The sequence below is a fragment of the Heliconius melpomene genome, chromosome 7, assembly GCF_056956725.1.
Source record: "Heliconius melpomene rosina isolate 202511_hmr_F chromosome 7, ASM5695672v1, whole genome shotgun sequence".
Classification (NCBI taxonomy): domain Eukaryota; kingdom Metazoa; phylum Arthropoda; class Insecta; order Lepidoptera; family Nymphalidae; genus Heliconius; species Heliconius melpomene.
In genome coordinates, this window is record NC_140395.1 from 13,264,483 (window position 1) to 13,284,316 (window position 19,834).

The 19,834-nt window shown below is 32.2% G+C and overlaps 1 protein-coding gene and 1 pseudogene across 4 annotated transcripts in view; both read left to right on the top strand.

The window, feature by feature from the left end:
- Positions 1-15,332, top strand: part of LOC146537931 (facilitated trehalose transporter Tret1-like) — a 32,272-nt gene extending 16,940 nt beyond the window's left edge. Inside the window, exons 1-3 of one of the 3 annotated variants that reach the window (XM_085187857.1) lie at positions 5,344-5,531; positions 12,298-12,412; positions 13,820-15,332. In XM_085187857.1, the coding sequence (XP_085043983.1) occupies positions 12,322-12,412; positions 13,820-15,189 (1,461 nt within the window). In that variant the 5' untranslated portion in view covers positions 5,344-5,531; positions 12,298-12,321 and the 3' untranslated portion in view covers positions 15,190-15,332. Of the gene's footprint in view, positions 1-5,343; positions 5,532-10,737; positions 10,984-12,297; positions 12,413-13,819 lie in introns of those variants that run through there. The other 2 variants (XM_085187856.1, XM_085187858.1) reach the window with 2 other exon arrangements.
- A 1,152-nt stretch (positions 15,333-16,484) lies between these two features.
- LOC146537933 (facilitated trehalose transporter Tret1 pseudogene) lies at positions 16,485-17,975 on the top strand (annotated as a pseudogene). The gene has a single exon (XR_014878118.1). The product of XR_014878118.1 is annotated as a facilitated trehalose transporter Tret1 pseudogene (transcript).
- The last annotated feature ends 1,859 nt before the right edge of the window (positions 17,976-19,834 follow it).

Below are 19,834 nucleotides of genomic sequence, written 5' to 3' on the forward strand. Positions count from 1 at the left end.
GATTTTCTCAGCCTCTGCGGGAAAACCGTGAAAGGTATACTCTTGCCTGCTACATTTTTTTTCAGCTTCACGCTATATCCCCTATGTAACAGGGTAGGCAGAGGGTGCCTATTGTTAAGACACTCCGCTTCCAACCATCCGTCGAATTCTGGAAGGATTGGAAGTATTTCTGGAAGTGTGTTAAATGGCGGACACAATTTTTGTTAATCAACGAAATAAAGTTTACAAGTACGAATATGTATCAAAAATCTATTTCTATCATCTATCTATTTCTTATCATTCTTATATATGTATGGGTACAGGGGCGGCTCTAGGTCGTGTAGCGCCCGCGTGCATTGCACACGTGTACATACGACTAATGCGATCCACAAGCAAAAATTATCACCAAACAAAAATACATAAAACATAGATTGTACATGAGTTGGTAATTTTGCACACGTTTTCATTTGTTTTCACGGTTACAAGCCACGAGCCTGTCTCTGCACTATAATCTATTTACTTATCTTTAGTCAAACACGCAAAAACGGCCGAGCGTATTTGGACAACAATTTAGGGAATAATAGTTTTGTGAAACTAAAAGCTATATTGGTACACTTATTTGGTGAAACAATGACGTATGTATGTGCACTTTTCTTTTTGAAATATTTCTGTTTTTCGCATACATTGACTGATATAGTCAATGTCTTTGTTTTTCGAGAAAAAGTGCAATATGTAATATTGTATCGAATTGGTATCGACGTTTTTTTGTAAACGTTTCTTTTGGTTCCGCCATTTTGTTTTTTGTATTTTAAAACCTACCTAAAGATGCTTGGGTTTTTGAGACGGAGATTACGGTACTTTAATTGTCAAAATTTATCCAGTAGCTTACAGGATCCTATTTAATTAATTATTTTTATTTTAATAAATTTACGAACATTCAAGAAACATGCAAAAAACATAACCTTATTTCGCATTTGGGTAAATCCCTCTTTTTCACCCGAATGGTAAAAAATAGTACCTACCTAAGTATCGTTTAAAGTAATTAAGATTTAAATTATACATAACTGTGCGAAAATTGTACATAACATTTATACACGAAATTAATTAAATCAAATGCAACACAGAGTCCCGCCATTTAACTCCTTTTTCTAATGTACTTATGACAGACTGATCTGTGGCTAGGTATGTTAATTCCACCTAATCTGCAAAACATGATAATGTATTTTAAAATCAAATACCTTTCACAAGAAGACTTACCTAATATTTACAAATATTGCAAGCACACTTTCATTTTATATACAAGCGCCATACTTATTATCCGTCTGTAAGTCTGTATATTTGTTTTTCTTTGCTAATGAACAAAGTAAAGGATAGGCTTAAAGAGCTATCTCGAGTAGACTGTAGTTTAGTTACGTAACATACCTAACAGTATTATACATACTCGTGTTGTGTATTGCCTCATTACTTCGACCTTGACTATATTATATATAGGTACGGATATCGAGAAATTAATAGAAATATTAAAATATTTCTAGCAATTTCCTTGGCATTATATAATTATTGAAGAGAATTTTATAATATTAGCAAATAATTAAAATATACATATTTGTCATTCATATGAAAATGTAATGAAAAACAAATATGATTTTTAGAATTTTATTACAGTATACGTTATGATATTTTCCATTTAGGATTTTATTTTTCATTTTTCATTAATGACATGTCCTTTTATATATGTACATTATATAGATGAATAATTATTATTCGTTATTGGTTCTTTACTTAACTTTTAAATGTACCTACAATATAAACCCAACTTTCTTGTCTATACAGGGGAAGCACCTAGTCCTTAACCTACCACTTTGTAGTCGGACATGTCTAGATGCGATGACGTTTTCGTCATTGTCTTGAACTCTCTATTTTGTTTTTATTATTTAAATTGTTTAAATAAACTATAATTAAATCAATTCTTAATTAAAAAGAATATTTCACTTATATTTCATAAAAATTCAGAATTTATAACATGACAATTAAAATTACATATTTATATCGCGGCCGATATGACGCGCTTCTAAGTATTACGTCAATAGTCATTTTGGCGGGAAAATGACAACCAAGCAAATTATTATCTGTGTAAAACAAACTGATAGGTAGAATGATTATGTTTAATCTATTTTTGTGTCATAAAAATATAACATAACATATACGTATAAAAAATATTATTTTTTGTTTTTATGTTAAATTGGTTTATGTGTTTATTAGTCATAGATTGTGTGACAATACAAAATAATCAAGCGCGAAATATTTAACAATGTTATAAATATATTTTGTTATTTAAAGACAAATGTTTTAAGTAGTTATTTTTTAAACGATATCTTTCTTTCCATTATATAAGAAAGTTTTAGAGAGATTTATAATTTATAAACAATTGTTTTGGGCGATTGTTAAAGCTGTAAAGGCGCATCGGCACAGCTTGCGTTTATAGCTTCCCGTAGGACACACTAAACTGATATTTTGAATTAATTGAATGAACTTTAAATAAAGAAATAGTTAAATAATGTTAGATAAAAATGTTTTTAATTTTTCTCTTTTAATATGCCAAATATGTAATCACTGATTATTAACCAGATCCTTTGATATACTTATTAATTAGCAATTTGTTGACAACATATTACATCTATACCGATTCAAAAATATCGCCTATATACATAGCTAGAGAGGTGTATATGAAATATTAGATATTATTGTATATAAAATATTAGATATAAAATATGTCACCGTTGAATATGAAGTTTAATATAACTACCAGTAGTCACATTAAACTTCATCAGGGCAGCCTGATTATTACGGCAGACGTCTACTGCCAGAAATTGTAAAACATGGTGGAAAACCAAGACGTGAAGCAGCAGTGGCGTAGAGCGCCATCCTTCGCTCTACGCCACTGCTGCTTCATGACAACGCTAGATCACGCACTGCACAACATATGGCTACAACATTAGAAGAGCTTCAAATGTCGTCTAATTCGGATCTTGCCCCAACAGCTTTACAAAAAAACAAGATATAGTTATCTCTTGTTTTTTTGGCAACATATCCAATAAAAACTCTTTACAATTGTTACTTTGACCTCTGCTGGTTAGTGGTTTAAGAATAACACTTTAATGATTTCGGTTCCGCATACGTGAAACATTTACTATTTTCCTCCTCTTTAAATTTTCCTTGTAATTTACCATTAACTTTGATCAAATCTATTGAGTATTTTTAGTTTAGAACGTATGTTTTCTTTTTTTTGAGTTTGTACTCTTTATCCCGCACATAGCAGAGTACGCAGAGGGAACCTGGGTCCTCAACATGGAACTCAACGTTACACTGTGTTTATCAGAAGTAATTAAATATTGAAATAAAAATCTTAAATTTCCAATGATACACGGAAAAATTGGAAAAGACAAAAAATGTTCTCAAATTACAACGTAAAATTTTAAAAATGCCTAAAATGTTATAAAAGATAAACAAACATAAGTACTGTCTTAAGGTACGAAGGTTGCATGTTTATTCCCATACATAGATAAATATCTACCGGTCTACAGATAATAAAAATCTTCCGGTCAGAATGGGAAATCGCTACTGAGTTCCGTTGAATTGATTTTTTTTCGTCAAAATATTTGATACACCAGATATATTTTTTAACTGTCAGCTATGTCATTATAAAGAGAAAAAAATTACAGAAGCAATTTTAATTACATTCATAATAAATTTTCTCAATTTAATTTATATTCTTTTAAACTTTTTCCTAATAAGTGTTATTTTCACATAAAAATATATTAAAATTCTTTTGAAAAACGCCTCTTGGAAGTCGTCCAAGAGTCGGACGGCTTCCACGAGGCTCAGATTGTTATTTAATTATTATATTCTGTTATTTATGAAAAATAAAAAAATAGAGATAAAACAATTATTGTTATCTTTATAATCTGTTAATTTCTATAATATCCTGATATCAGTGTTAGCTGTCTGAAAACGTCACTCTTGCGGCGCCTGTCTATAGTATTGCTTGTAATCTATTAATCTACACTTGTACTATTAATTATAATAATAAAATAATTATATTATATATGAGCCCATCGTGCAACAGTAGTACACAATGAGATGAAGCAATGAAAATATTGAATATTTAAATTGATTCACCCAGGTAACCAGGTAAAGCGAAGCGAGCGAGCGAGGCGTAGTGGAATTCTTGTAAAAATGGATCGTTTTTCAATAGGAAAAATTTTCTATTCCATATATGCGTAAAATGATTGATATAAATTGTAATATATTAACTTTAGATATTATTAATTCTATAAGCATCATTATGAAAAGACTAACTTCTTATATCATCATGCATTCTTATATCATCAAATGCATGTTTAAAAAAATGTTAGTAATACATGTAGAATCATTTATATAAATAAGTATAATAATATTTATACATCAACTTATATTAGGTATAACCATTTGCTTCATTGTCTAAAACAATATGTAGCGACATCAGCAATCCAATATGCATCGTCTCTACCGAAAATCTAATACCTATATACATAGAAAATTAAAAACCAACTCATGTATTATTTCTTAGTATAAGTGGGTACTTTACCTATTCGCTAAATGAGCAAAGAAAAAATTATAAAAACAGCTTCACGCTTTTTACAATACCAGGGTCAACAACCTAGTGTTAAATAAACGGAGTTTCTTAACCCAGATTGTTGTTCCGCAACCTAGTGTTATGGCACTCCGCTTTTTTCCGCCCAAGGAAAAAAACGTTAGCCAATAATATAAGAAACTAACATATCGCTAAAGCAGTTGCAGTGAGTAGCTATAAAAATAGCTATATTCGTAAACTTTAACTTCAATAATTCTGAGATATCTGCAATCTATAAGCATTTATAAAACACAATAAATATGCACGTTCTTCTCACGCACCTTAATGATATTTAACTTTTAAAGTAAACTTTAAAAGTTAAATATCTGATGACTAAAGTCATTAATATTACGTAATATAACATATTATAGCTTATTCTTTATTTTAAACAAGTCAAATGTCGTTTCATATTGAATTTGATATAAAATAATTTAATCTGTGTCTGGACCTAGTGTTAATTTTTCCTCAAATTTGGGTCATTGTGTGTTTGATAGCGGAATGTAACGCTGGCCTTCGTTAGAGGAGATCGAATCTATAACTATTAATATACATAAATGGGGAGACCCCATACTGGCTTCAAATAATCTATGAAAGATCAAATTGTCGTTTAGTGATAACCCTAGTACTCTTCAAGCAAGTGGAGGTACTCATGTGATACATACAAGCCTTATATGTATTATCGTTGCCAAATCTCGCACAATACGCCAGTGTCAGTGTCTAGTTCAACAATATAGGCCGCTACCGACCGTGTGATAAAATTCTTAGTTTTATCTTAGATTTTCAATTTTATAATATCATTTATATTAATTTTTACAATTTTCTTAAATTATTTTCCTTTTTATATTTTTTTTATTTCTTGTGTTTTTTTTATATTTGAAAGGTGAGTTTTTTTTGTTATCTGTATTTATTTTTATGTTTTCGGTTGGTATTTTTTTAATTATGATTAAAGTAGATTCTTTCATAAATAAGAAAAATATTTGTTTATTTTTATTATGTTATTAATTGAAAATTAAATATAAACATTTCCTTAATATAAACGACTATACAAATTATTAATATCACGTCTGTGTAAAATAAGAAAAATATATACAATAATTTATATTTTTTTTTTTGGAAAAAATAAACATATACTAAAGTCTTAAATATAGATTTTTGATACATTGTATCTATCACTGGAATATTACATTTAAATACCAAAAGAATAAAGATAATAGAAAAGTAATAGAATTATAAATTACATAATTACGAGTATTCTTAATAATTAATCGCGAATTTAATCGCGTACACATAATAATTAATTATTAATAATTACTATACCATATGATGCGTGTAGTACGGATAAGATTCCACGTATAACCGGCGTTTTAAAATATTCTATCTAAGAAAGGGCGACGGCGATCCATGTATTTTTTTAATCAGGAAATGAAAGTTATATCTAAATAGATAGGTACCGTATGATATTTTTTAACTTAAAACGCTTTTCAAATATGTTTTTTTACTTTTAGTCATGGACTCGTTTTAAGAGCTTCCGAGCATATATAACATTTATTATAAATGTGTTTTATCAGAAGACAATTTTTTTTTTCAATATATAGAATATTTTATTATAAAAAAATATGGAAGAAAATCCAGCTAGGTTTTCCAAAGTATTTTATGAGTTTTCTTATAATATTAGATAAAGCCATATGCTGCTTGTATTTGCTGCTGCTGCTGCTTTTTAAAAAAATATATAAATTCAGTATTTAAAGCCATACAATGTGTATAAACAATGTTAAATGTTTTCATAGACTAGTTTATAGTAAAAGATAGGGTTTAACAGTATCATGAGATTACTATAAGCATCGTTCATATTCATATCTTTAACAAGGAAACAATTTAGATACGTTATCAAAATATTTGGCATATTCGAGTACACATGTTGTTTCTTAAGCCTTTCCGGATTGGAACAAACTGTTTATTGTATTTTATTTAATTTTTAATATAAGCATAATGTCTAATTTGTAGAAAAATGTACAGAATATATGAAATATTGAAAGAATGTATGTAAATTGATTTCTTCCATACAAACATAATAGTATAAAAAAAATTAAAAGGAAATATATAGATCGACGTATATTGGTTCTGTCATCCTACTCCATATGGAAAGGATTAAAAAATAATAAAGAAAAGAATAGAGAAGTACAGGTAACGCGAAGGTTGTTATTTAAATTATTTTCAAGCTAAAGTAAGTGCTATGCGATGTTGAGTCTTGCCTGAAATAGACTGGGTCTCCCAGACCTACGTCATTTTAGCAAAGCTGAAATTTTGAGGATTAATAGTCTAATAAGTAGTTAAGACTGCATGGATACTCCCTAACTTGGAAGTGGGGACCTCTTACTCCTTGGGCTAAAAAATTTGACGGGAACTGGGGAACACAGTGTCTTAATAAGTATTAGGTGTAGGTTTCCTTTCCCTAACCTAAACCTAACTTACATATACAAGATACAGCGATAAGCTACTTTACATAAATTTATTGTCGTTCTCGTTGATTCTTTACCATACAAATAATATCTTATTAATTATGATCATGAGATCTAGGAAATAATAAAAATCTAGGAATTTCTCATAAATCAAAAGAGCAAGATTAACCTGTTTCTAAGTGAGAACTGTGACGACATAATATCTTAATGTTAATAGTAATGTTAACTGAAATGTTTATTTATAAATTGTCACATACCTACCATTAGTTCATTGTATTACTTGTGTATGGTTTGAACGTTCTATTGAAATTTCTAGACACAATAACCATACTACGATTACGTATAACAATATAATAATATACTAACTGACTCTTGCCTGTTGCTACGGTCGCGTGTTCTTCTAGAAATAATTTAAAGTTGTATATGTATAACATATGCCGAGGTAACTTGGTATACTGACCGCAAGGATTACGTCCAGGGCTACAACTTACAGCCTAAACTCTAAGGCCTGCCGGTAACAGGGTGCTGGATAAGAGGTCACGTAAAAAGCATGAGGACCCCCCGGAGGGCATGTATGAAGAGGTTGATGACAGTGGACGAGGCAAAAGAGGTATTTAGAGACAGTAGCGTTTGGCGCTCCGTCCTCTTTGACTACCCCGCTAGGGATAAAGCGTGAAGCTATGTATGTATGTATGTATGTATGTATGTATATAATGGTATCGGGGTCAACTCCGTACTTTTTTTAAAATAAAATGTAACGTATGTATGAGAATTAAAAAATATCGGAGGCCAGGGCACAAAATGTGCTACAAAATCAACTGGTTGTGGATTCAGCGGCGCTGGCGCTGAGTTCCGCCATTCAACACGCAATGTCTCCAGAATTAGGCGGAAAGCGGGAAACGGTTCGGGAACCGGGAACGGAACGGGAAGTTCCGCCTCTGCCTACCCTGCTGTGTGCATCCCGCAACAGCGTGAAACTGTTATGTAAAATATATCAATGTTTTCCCAAACAGAAGAATAAATTGGCAGAACTCAAAGCCACTCCTTACCTTCTTAACAGATACAAGAAATAAAAATAATTCATTTCCTTTAGTGGGAATCGAACTCGCGATTGCAGTCAAGAACTGTGCCGCTACACCGTTTCGATCTATGCAAATGAGTTTTATTGTAATGATTTTCTTTAACAAATGACCCGAGAGGTTATTTTTTCTTAGCTAGTTACAATAATAAAATATATTTTTTAAATATAACACCAATATGTATTTATTTACGATACAATTGAGATATATAGCGACATCTATTAGGGAATATATTATTTAATATAAAGTTATAAAGAAGCGCCATCTTTTGTATGACTCAATACTAACATGTTATTTGAAGCTGCGAAACGCTTCGAACGTGAACCAAAGTAATAAAAATCAATACATTTGCGAAAAAATCTATAAATTTGCGCAAAACGCAAGGCAGTCGTGAGTCATGAGTCTACTGTGTCATGACACAGTGACATATCTTGTCTAAGAGAAGATCGTGGGTTCAGTCTTTCAAAGTCAAATAAAAAAAAGTGATTGTCTTTAGTATTTATATTTTATAGTTAGTATTATGTATGAGGTTATTTCATTAAAAATATGTAATTAGATTAAAATTAAGGTTTTATTTTCTCGAAAATAACACTTTAATTAAGATAAAAAATATTGGCTATTGTGTAAAAAAAATATAAGAATGATACTTTAGACTTTGTTACAATTATTAGTAATCTCGATCTTACCTGAACTCTAGTCTACATTTATTTAAAATTAATGATGAAATATTTTATTATTTTCTTTAACTTTACATTTTACTTACCATCTTTACTTTAACATTTTTACCACCTTTAACCATCGTAGAGTAGTCTGGTTACAATGGTTTTTGTTCGGTTCCCACTCAAGGAAATTATTTTAATTTCCTTTCTTTAAACAAGACCAATCGCGGCAATGAGTTCCACCTCTTATGACATGTCTCAAAAAATGGAGTGTCTTAGCCCCAGATCCTTCTGATAACCCTACTATAAAAGTGTGCGGATTCTGTGAAGCTGTAAAAGAAAAGACACATTATTGTATACATGTATGTACCTAAATCAGATACCTATCTATATCTGGTACCTACTACTTCTGTCTATTAACACATATCCGTAACGGAAGGAGACTGAATTTTTTATTAGCATTCAGAAATACGATCTTAACAACACTACCTGTTGTCTCTTAACCGCTTAAGTGCTTTCTTCCTTTTTAACCTGAACAATAACAATCTATTAATAGACTGAAGTAGGTCTTGTATGGTCATTGGTCAATTATATTGACTTTGACTTACAGAGTTTCATTAACAAAAACAAAAATAAATGCAAAAAAATAGTTTTATCATTATCATTATTATGATAATCAATGATGTCATCGGATGGCGGAGAATGGAGTGTCTTGATACTAGGTTCTGTATCCTGTCTAATATGCTATACAGGATACAACGGGAAGTTGCTTTTTTGCTTAAATTTTTGCGTTATCTAAAAGGAAAAATATAGATATACCGTATTTCTACTTATAAACAGTGTATATCCAGCATTTGTAATATTTATTTAAATCAAAGTATATTTTTTACAGGTTAATAAAAAAACAGCTTCACGCTACAATATAGCGACTGTATCCCGTATCCCGCACACAGCAGGGTAGACAGAGAGAACCTGTTAAGACGCTTAGTTTCCTCTCTTCCGCCGAATTCTGGAAGTATTGTGTGTTGAGTGGCGGAACTCAACGCCGCGCTTTTCCTCGACAACTGGGCAAAAAAATGAAACTATTGAATTTCCTGGAGTAGGGATCGAACCCACAACCATCCGCGTTCACAATCACACTTTGTGTCCCTGCACCACGACTGGGTCTCTCTCACGCTTACATAACGAGTATACCTACTTAATTACGATGCACATAATAATAAATATTTCATATTCCAGAACATTAAAATATATCTGTCTCTTAAACTATAATATTATAGGACTTGTAATTGTATCTTATCAAGGACTAGTATAAAAATGATAATTCTAATGATTTACAAGTTTTTTTACAATCGGAAAAGTAAATAAACAAAAAATCCAGGAATCTATTTCGTCAAAGAGATAGTACCTATAGACTAACAAAAATAAAATGTTTTAATTTATTAAAATTTACTTCTCATATTTAAATATTGTTGTAAATAAGTATAAATAAGTATAAGTAATATAACCCAACATTATAAATTCTTCCATAACAATAAAATAATACAGAAAAATGTTTTACAAACACAATACGTTTCGCGTAGCTTTGTTATAACAATTTTATAATCAACAAATGTTGTACGTAGGATGGTTATTCTGAATTATCAACCGCCTATATACAATACAGTTGAAAGTGACCTGCCTGAACTTAGCTGTAGATGACTGCGCATATTTAATTTTAAGAGGTTATCCCATAATAAATAATGCGCAAAAGTTTAGAAAAACGAACTTCAGAGCGGCCACGACTAGTCAGCCGTATTGTAATCTATCGGGTGTAAATTATAAATATAAAACATAACATGCAAGTTTCACAGAGCAAAGTGGGAGAGTGAAGGGGGGGAGGGGAGGTAATCTATGGTGGGAGGCACGTAATAACCTCGGTTTATCATTATCCGGACTCATGTAGAAGTTATAACGTTATTTTGTTTTAGTAAAGTTTTGACTTAATTAACTTATTTGACTTTTGTTTGCAATGAACTCATTTTAATTATTTAACTATAATAATGTATTCGAGCTTGTTTCGTCCTCGACGTGACAGTTCTGATACAGAGCCTTTGCTTCCAGCGATACCAGGTCCTAACCAAATACAATATGAGGTACTGATTCTTTGAAATGTGTTACTTATTATACTATAGATATTTTATAAACATCTAAGTAATTAAATTAAATTGATAACACCTAAATAAAACTATTACTAACAATTTTTGTTTGGTTGTAGAATATATTACCCTCAAATTTATTTGTATGGTTGATGTTTATATAACAAACTCTTATTGTAAATTAAAATATTTATATGTTTTAGCTTAAATAAACCATTTACAATTGCCATTAACCATTGTCTAAATATAATAATAAGTACTAAATATAAAAAACATTTCAGTTTAAATAAGGCGTAGGGAGTTTGTTTATTATATTCCGTATTTGACTTAAGTCGTGTTCTCGTCTTATTGGCTTACTTGTTACTTAACTAGTTGACTTTATAGGTGGTGTTGCCAGTTTTTATGTTTAGGTACTAATCGTGCAATATAATTTACCTGATGTAAAAACTTAACATACTTTATACAAATAAATATACTTATTTCTTTTTAATTAAAATACTAACACTGAGACAAATTCATAAATACAAAAATTACGACTGTACAAAAACTATAAAGAAAAAGAACATGCCCAATAGTTCATTAGGATAAACAATTGAAGATTTGATTCGAATTGAAGAATAGTGCCGACTGTTCATCCTAATAAATGTACGGGTCTCATTTTAGTTTATATTTAGTCGATTTTTTTATTAACTACTTTATTTCAGTTTATTCTTTTATATTGAATACTTTTAGTTGAAATTTTGAAAGATTTAGAAATTGGTACCACCTCTTACTACTTGTTGATACTATCAATATTGAATTTAATTTTAAATTTTGTATTTAACTTCTTAGTAATGTTGAAATATTACTTAATAAAACGACTTTTATACAAAAAGATCAGTTCAAAACTTAGGTCGAATTTAAAAAATAATATTCCTTTTCTAAAAATATGTTTCTAGATACGCCCATTCTAATACTTAATGACAATTTATGAAATTATGATATAAAAAAATGTGTAGCATAGTGGCATTAACTTGTTAATTTAAAAGTAATGGATGTGGATTTGATTCCCATTTGGAGGAATGGATAATTTAAAAAATATATTTCCTCGCTCTGGTAACACAACAAAGCTCCTCGTTGAATCCTGCTATTAAACAGACAATGTCCCGAAAATTTGGCGGAAAATGGTCAACAGATTTTCCACTTTCTTTACATTAGATTTCTTTTCCCTGATATTCGGATACAAAGTGAAGGTATATAGAATAATAAGTAACTATTTATCTCCTTTCTGTCCGTTTTTTTTAAAACGTAGGTTTTTTTTATTAATTCCAGCAAGCAGAAGGCAACTACGGTGCCATGGCACATGTGGGGACATCGCAGTCGGTGCTGGTGGAACCGAGGAGTGATAGAGCGAGGAAGCTACCACAGTATATAGCTGCGCTGGCAGGTATATATTCCAAAATTTTTATCTATTATTGTATTTGTCAGCGACCCGGTCGCGGCTTCGCCCGCTTGAACTACATAATAACTAATTTATTATCTGCATTACTTTCTTAAACACTAACACTATTCTAAAAACACTTTTTGAAAAGTAAGGTTTCAGCCAATTCAATAAAACAGTTATTTATACAAATTTTGTCGACCTACATCCCTTAAAGTGGCATAGTTTTTTAGGGTTCCGTAGGTATACTAAAAGGTAAAAACGGAACTTTTATAAGATCACTTTGTTGTTCGTCTGTCCGTTTGTGAAGATCATCTATCTCAAGATCGTATGGGGTATCAAACTGAAACTAATATGAAGTATTCAGGTCTATGGTCCCTTGAAGCTCATAAAAAATTAAGCCTTTTAGTCAACGGAATCAAAAGATACGAGCGCTTATACATAGATTCTGCTGCGTTATGTATGTAAATCGCCGCGTAATATAACCTAGAGGTACACTCCGTGGATCTACAGTTAGGACATTTGGCAGAAATTAATAGATATTTTTTTGAAAAAATATGAAAAATTAAAATTGATTAAAATGAACAAAAATATTACAAACTATATTTATCGTTCATTTTATACAAAACGATTGCATATGCCAGCAAACTTAAGTTTGTAAATTTCTATAGTATACCTTATCTCATGCAACTGGTACGGAAGCTTCGGACGCAACTCCAACTCGCACTTAACTGGTTTTTTATTAATTTATAAAACCACTGAAATAAAAATAAAAACACTAAGCGTTAAACGGAGCTTGCCAAAATACAATAGTGCAATTAAATCGGTTAAGCCGTTACAGGAATTAGCGTGAACAAACGCACAGATAAATAGACAAAAATAAAAAAAAACACTGTTTTTGATTCAAATACATAATTAAATACCAACCAACTATAATTTTTCTTCCATATACAATAATACTGATTCATTACTTTATAAATATACTTAGATGGTGGGAAAGCATCTGGCTGTAAAACGCGTAATTTTTGTGGATTCGTTTGCCACTTGGGAAAATGAAATGAGGTGAAGTGCGGCAAACTGCGTCGTTGTGTTCCACCACACCATACACAACGCAAGAATTGGGAACAGAAGTATGTTAATAGGGAACAGAGTGTCTTAACACTGGGTTCCTAGGTTCCTTCTGTATACCCTGCTATTTCTAGGATACAGCGTGAAGCTAAAAGAGAGACTTTGTGACAGAAATAGATATTGTATCGAGATATTTTGTGTAAAGCTGTGGCCTTGAGTGCTTCGGAATGGAAAAACTAAGGATAGGGGCCCTCTGCCTAACGTGAAACATGCGAGATACAGCGTATAACAAAAAAAATATATTGTTAAAACTACATAATAATCTTTGTGTCTTTCTAATTTCAGCTGCACTTGGACCGCTAGCTAGTGGAACTATGCTGGGATGGTCATCACCTGTTGTTTTTAAAATAATCCAAAGCAACAACACAGATTATGACTTTGAAGTTTCCCACCTCCAAGGCGATTGGATATCATCTCTTACAAATCTTGGTGGAGCCGTGATATGCTTTCCTATAGGTCTCATTATGGATGCAATAGGACGAAGAATCGCTATGCTTCTACTTGTTATACCCTTTGTAATAGGATGGTTCTTGATAACTTTTGCAACGAACGTAGCTATGTTGATAGCCGGACGATTTTTGACAGGAGTTGGTGCTGGAGGCTTCAGTGTGGCAGTTCCAGCTTATGTTAGTGAAATAACAGAAGATTCAATTCGCGGCTCCGTAGGAAGTTTCTTCTTTTTGATGGTCACGACGGGTATACTTTATGCATATGTCGTTGGGAGTTATGCAAGTGTTTTTATATTCAATATTACTTGTACCTTGATCCCTATGATATTTGGACTAATTTTCTTCTTTATGCCTGAAACTCCCTACTTTTTGGTCTCGAAAGGCAAAGACGCTGAGGCTAAAGACGCACTGAAACAACTGCGAGGAAGTAGTTATGATATTGACGATGAACTGAATGTTCTTCAAAAGAACGCTGAAATTGCGAGAAACAATCCTGTATCTTTCGTGAATGCTATCACAAAAAAGTCAGCTATAAAAGCTGTTATGATATGTTACGCTCTGATGTTTTTCCAACAATTTTCTGGTATAAATGCTGTTCTATTTAATTCCTCATCCATTTTTGGGAGCGCTGCTTCGTCATTATCACCGGCAGTTTCCAGTATTATTATTGGATCAATCCAAGTAGTGACGACGTTTACTTCCAGTTTAGTTGTAGACAGATTGGGACGGAGAATTTTGCTTCTATTCTCTGCATTAGTAATGTGCATATGTACCGTCATTCTGGGAGTATTCTTCTTCTTACAAGACGTACATGGAGCTGACTCATCGATTATAACGTCTATAACGTGGCTGCCATTGGTTTCCCTATCATTATTTATTATTGCATTTTCCTTGGGCTTCGGACCAATCCCTTGGATGATGGCAGGAGAGCTGTGCTTGATAGATATCAAGGGATTCGTAGCTTCCACATCAGGCACATTAAATGCAGTATTAGGTTTCCTTATTACTAGCACATTTAATTCCCTAAACGCTGCAATTGGTTCGGGACAAGTGTTTTGGATATTTGCAGCTGTTTTACTACTCGCTTTTCTTTTTATATTCTTTGTTATACCAGAAACCAAAGGCAAAAGCTTCGAAGAAATCCAAATACTCCTTGGTGCCGAACCACAAAAGACAATTGACGAAAAAGTGGACGAAAAAAAATAAACGATCACAGATACAGATAAAATATTACGATATTTTTCTCATTTAATCTGTGGTTGGCTAATTCTAGTCATCTTTGACGTCATATATTTGATGTATTATTTAAAATGTAAGATATGATAGAAATAAATGTAAATATTAATTTATTCTGTTCTTTTAATTATTACTAAAAATAATCATATAAGTGATATTAATCAATCAAGTCAGCCTGTTCGTATCCACTGCTAGAAGCAACCCTCCCCCAGGGTGCGCCAGAGCTATTGGCCCTCCACCTTCCTCCCGGTTCTTATAGGTGATGTGAAAAACATACATATATTTTATGCTATATATTGCTGTTGTAATAGCAGGGGTAAGATAATTTAAACAATTAAAATATATAAAAATAATATATTTTTAGGTAAGTGAATAAAAAAATAAATAAATAATAAATTATTATATTTTTACTGTGTTTAAATAAATAAGTATTTTAAAAAAATATACATAAACCAAAGTGTCATATATACTGTAATCACACTACAAAAGTGATTGTGACTACACTTTGATTGTTGTGACAAACGTAACAAAATGTATGACAAAATACTACATTCCCGGGTCCCTTCTGCCAACCCTGTTATGCAGCAGCAGCTGTATCTTGTACAGCGTGATGAAAAAAAAATAAAGATTCCACTGTGGCGCAGCGACAAAGCTTCTGGCTATAATCGCGATGACTGTGAGCTCAGTCCACCCTGGTAGATGATAGAATTATTTTCATTTCCCCCTCTGGTAAAAAAAAGCTCTGAGCTGAAAGCAGGTAACAAAATTCGATTAGATTTAGTTAAGTTTTCTAAGCCTATCCTGCTATAAGCATGCGGGATAAACAATGGAGCTAAGAACAAGTAATTATCCTTACTTGGAGAAATGTTACCATATAATTTTTTATCTTGGTTGGGATAGACAAAGCCCGTTATTTGGTTCTGCTATCCAACATGTTGTTTTAAAATGCCACCACTTTTACTTTGTATACCCAGGACCCGGATATGTAGATATGAAGTGACACAGGTGTGTCACTGTAAATTTCGAGAGAATAATTTATTGAATACTTTAATTTCCTTTAATTTCCTTTAATTTCCTCACTCTGGGTACGACAAAGGGCCACTTTGAATGACTCTGCTTAACACTCAATATCACGAAAATTAGGCAGAAAGGAGAGAACAAATTATCTTAAGTCTTAACACTATGTGTTTTCTTAGGCCTCTGCCTAACCTAATTGATATATGCGGGATACAGCGTGAAAGCAAAAAATATAATAATTTTAAAGTGGCCATGGTCATGGATGGATGGTCATCGCCTGTTGTTTTTAAAATAATCCAAAGCAACAATACAGATTATGACTTTGAAGTTTCTCATCTCCAAGGCGATTGGATATCATCTCTTACAAATCTTGGTGGAGTCGCAATATGCTTTCCTATAGGCCTCATTATGGATGCATTAGGACGAAGGAACGCTATGCTTCTACTTGTTATACCCTTTGTAATAGGATGGTTCTTGATAACTTTTGCAACGAACGTAGCTATGTTGATGGCCGGACGATTTTTGACGGGCGTTGGAGCTGGAGGTTTCAGTGTGGCAGTTCCAGCTTATGTTAGTGAAATAGCAGAAGATTCAATTCGCGGCTCCGTAGGAAGTTTCTTCTATTTGATGTCCACGACGGGTATACTTTATGCATATATCGTTGGAAGTTATACAAGTGTTTTTATATTCAATATTACTTGTACCTTGATCCCTATGATATTTGGACTAATTTTCTTCTTTATGCCTGAAACTCCCTACTTTTTGGTCTCGAAAGGCAAAAACGCTGAGGCTAAAGACGCACTGAGACGATTCCGTGGAAGTGCTTATAATGTTGACGACAAACTGAATGTTATACAAAAGAACGCTGAAATTGCGAGAAAAAATCCTGGATCTTTCGTGAATGCTATCACAAAAAAGTCAGCTATAAAAGCTGTTATGATATGTTACGCTCTGATGTTTTTCCAACAACTTTCTGGTATAAATGCTGTTCTATTTAATTCCTCATCCATTTTTGGGAGCGCTGCTTCGTCATTATCACCGGCAGTTTCCAGTATTATTATTGGAGCAATCCAAATAGTGGCGACGCTTACTTCCAGTTTAGTTGTAGACAGATTGGGACGGAGAATTTTGCTTCTATTCTCTGCATTAGTAATGTGCATATGTACCGTCATTCTGGGAGTATTCTTCTTCTTACAAGACATACATGGAGCTGACTCATCGATTATAACGTCTATAACGTGGCTGCCCTTGGTTTCCCTATCATTATTTATTATTGCATTTTCCTTGGGCTTCGGACCAATCCCTTGGATGATGGCAGGAGAGCTGTGCTTGATAGATATCAAGGGATTCGTAGCTTCCACATCAGGCACATTAAATTCAGTATTAGGTTTCCTGATTACTAGCACATTTAATTCTCTAAACGCTGCAATTGGTTTGGGACAAGTGTTTTGGATTTTTGCAGCTATTTTACTACTCGCTTTCCTTTTCATTTTCTTTGTTATACCAGAAACCAAAGGTAAAAGCTTCGAAGAAATCCAAATACTCCTTGGTGCCGAACCACAAAAGACAATTGACGAAAAAGTGGACGAAAAAAAATAAATTATAGGCTGTAGAAGATACTGAAAGTATAAATATCACGATATTTTTTCTCATTTAATATGTGGTTAGCTAATCATGTCTAGTCATGTTCAACGAAATATATTTGATATATTAAGTATATAAATAAATGTAAATATTAATTTATTTTGTTATTTTTACCCGACTACATCAAAGCAAAAAGGAGGTTTATGATTTTAACCTGTATGTACAAGTATGTATTTGTACCTATATCTCTATCAGTATGACGTAGGGGAGTTGTGCTCAAGATGGCATACTATGATAAGATATATTACGATACTGATAAAACTATTAGGGCTAAGTGCGATCTTGTGACGTTTTAGAGAGTGTCTGTAGATGCAGCTAGTGCTTAAATTCAGTATGGCTGAAAGTGAATGCAGATGGGCAAGTAATTCATGGTTTTGTTATTTTCAATTGCAACAAATTTTTCTTTCGCTTTTGCTTGATGGTGAAAAGACATGTAAGATAAAGATTTCCTGTTTGAGCTAATTATAAATGTAAAATAGGATTATTATATGACACAACTAACGCTAAAAGCGCATCCTAATCTATAAAGTTTTGTCACAACCGTTAAAATTAAATTCATATATCTATTGGGTAAGATGACATACAAAACGTGAGTATAAGATGGCATAATATCTTACCCCTATATATAGAATAGATGCATTTTTTTTGCTTTACCTACAAAATGCCTGGCAATTACAAACGAATATATATTGGTCACAAGAAGACATGGATAAGGCTGCTAGAGCAAGGGCATTCAATAGCCGCAAGTGACGAAGCTTATTTCCCTTTTGGAAAAGGAAGTGACTGATAACGGAATCCAACCTCATAAAATTTGCAACATGTATGAATCTGGTCTTAATACTGTTTAAAAGCCCCCCAGCAAAGAAGAAACTATTTATTTGCGAACTATGCTCGACAAATAATGATGGCATTTTTATGCCACATACTAAGTATGTCATTTTACCCAGTAGATATGTCGTCTTACACTGGTCGACCTAAGTGCGATTTTTGTTTGTTTTTATGATGTTTGACAGATGATTGTTCTGAAACTAAAATAATTTCGTTGATTATGAAATATATAATAGTATACGCAATATGCTGTTCTCAGATGACTTTATTTATTTGAAATATTTGTCTCCAAACAAAAAGTATGTCATCTTAAGCACAATTCCCCTACTTTAGTTCTAGTTTAAGATCAATTCGCAATATCTAGATAATAGGGGGGGAAATGGGGAACAGGGTGTCTTAATAATAGATTTCCCTTGACTTTTTTGCAATATGCGTACCTAGACATACCTACTATTTTAACCCACAATCGATCATGTTTAGTCCCGACTGTTCTACATTATTGTAAACAATTATCTTGGTTATTTTTTATTGATACAAACATAAATATTACGAGCCTACTTAGGTACCTATATAATGGGGGCAATGGTTGGTTATTGTTTGCAATATTATAAATAAGTAAGTAGTTGAACATAATTCATATCGAACTTGGAGAATTCTTTACATAGTGTCGTATTATCTTCCTTGTTTTATCGTATAAAAGGAGATTTTTTTTCTATATTTTTAGGATTCCGTACTTCAAAAGGAAAAACGGAACCCTTATAGAATAGAGTCAAGAGCATTTATCTCGAGACCGCATTAATGTATCAATTTAAAAATTAATATCAAATATTTAGTTCTATGAACCCTCGGAATACAGAAAAAAATCAAGCTTCTTAAGTTAAACAAATATGAACGCATATGCATAGTTTTTGCTGTATTATGAAAAAAAATCGCCGCGTTATAAAAAGGGTATCTACCTACGTGGACTTACGGTTACGAAATATGTATGGCGAGAATTGGTAACTTGCAGTAGGTTCGCCTGAAACTCGAATATGTCGACCTATTCGATTACATAGGATGAAATATAATCGTAATAACATGAACTACGAAGCCATAGCGGTTACAGAACATTGAGACTAGCTACTAA